This window comes from Corapipo altera, unplaced genomic scaffold (assembly GCF_003945725.1).
Source record: "Corapipo altera isolate COAL_440 unplaced genomic scaffold, ASM394572v1 59709, whole genome shotgun sequence".
Classification (NCBI taxonomy): domain Eukaryota; kingdom Metazoa; phylum Chordata; class Aves; order Passeriformes; family Pipridae; genus Corapipo; species Corapipo altera.
Window position 1 is genome coordinate 1 of NW_020890798.1, and position 752 is coordinate 752.

Genomic DNA, 752 nt, shown 5'->3' on the forward strand with positions numbered 1-752 from the left:
CCTCCCCCTCCCCTTCCTCCCCCTCCCCTTCCTCCCCCTCACCCTCCTCCTCCTCCCGCAGCACTCGACGCTGTCGCGGAAGTTCGTGGAGGTGATGACCGAGTACAACGCGACGCAGTCCAAGTACCGCGACCGCTGCAAGGACCGGATCCAGCGCCAGCTGGAGATCAGTACGGGGGGGGCGGGGACAGGGCCGGGGGGGCGGGGACACCCCGGGGGGGGCACGGCCGAGGTGTCACCGCCCCCCCTCTTTTGTGTGTCCCCCTCCCCCAGCCGGGAGGACCACCACCAACGAGGAGCTGGAGGACATGCTGGAGAGCGGGAAGTTGGCCATCTTCACCGATGACGTACGCGGGGCGGGGAGAGGGGGGATCCGGGGCACGGCGGGGTCACCCAGAACCCAATGGGGTCACCTGGAATTCAATGGGGTCACCCAGAACTCAACGGGGTCACCCAGAACCCAATGGGGTCACCCAGGACCTGACAGGGTGACCCAGAACCCAATGGGGTCACCTAGAACTCAATGGGGTCACCCAGAAATCAATGGGGTCACGTAGAACTCAACGAGATCACCCAGAACCTAATGGGGTCACCCAGGACCCAACAGGGCCACCAAGAACCCAACGAGGCCATCAAGACCCCAATGGGGCCACCAAGACCCCAATGGGGCCACCAAGAACCCAACGGGGCCACCAAGACCCCAATGGGGCCACCAAGACCCCAATGGGGCCACCAAGAACCCAACGGGGCCA

At 65.3% G+C, this 752-nt stretch overlaps 1 protein-coding gene across 1 annotated transcript in view; it reads left to right on the forward strand.

The window, feature by feature from the left end:
* Window positions 1-49: 49 nt before the first annotated feature.
* Window positions 50-752, forward strand: part of LOC113942476 (syntaxin-1B) — a gene marked incomplete at its 3' end in the record, with an annotated part of 1,050 nt that continues 347 nt past the window's right edge. The window contains exons 1-2 of the mRNA XM_027633602.1: window positions 50-170; window positions 274-347. Coding sequence (XP_027489403.1) covers window positions 95-170; window positions 274-347 — 150 coding nt within the window. The remainder of the gene's footprint in view (window positions 171-273; window positions 348-752) is intronic.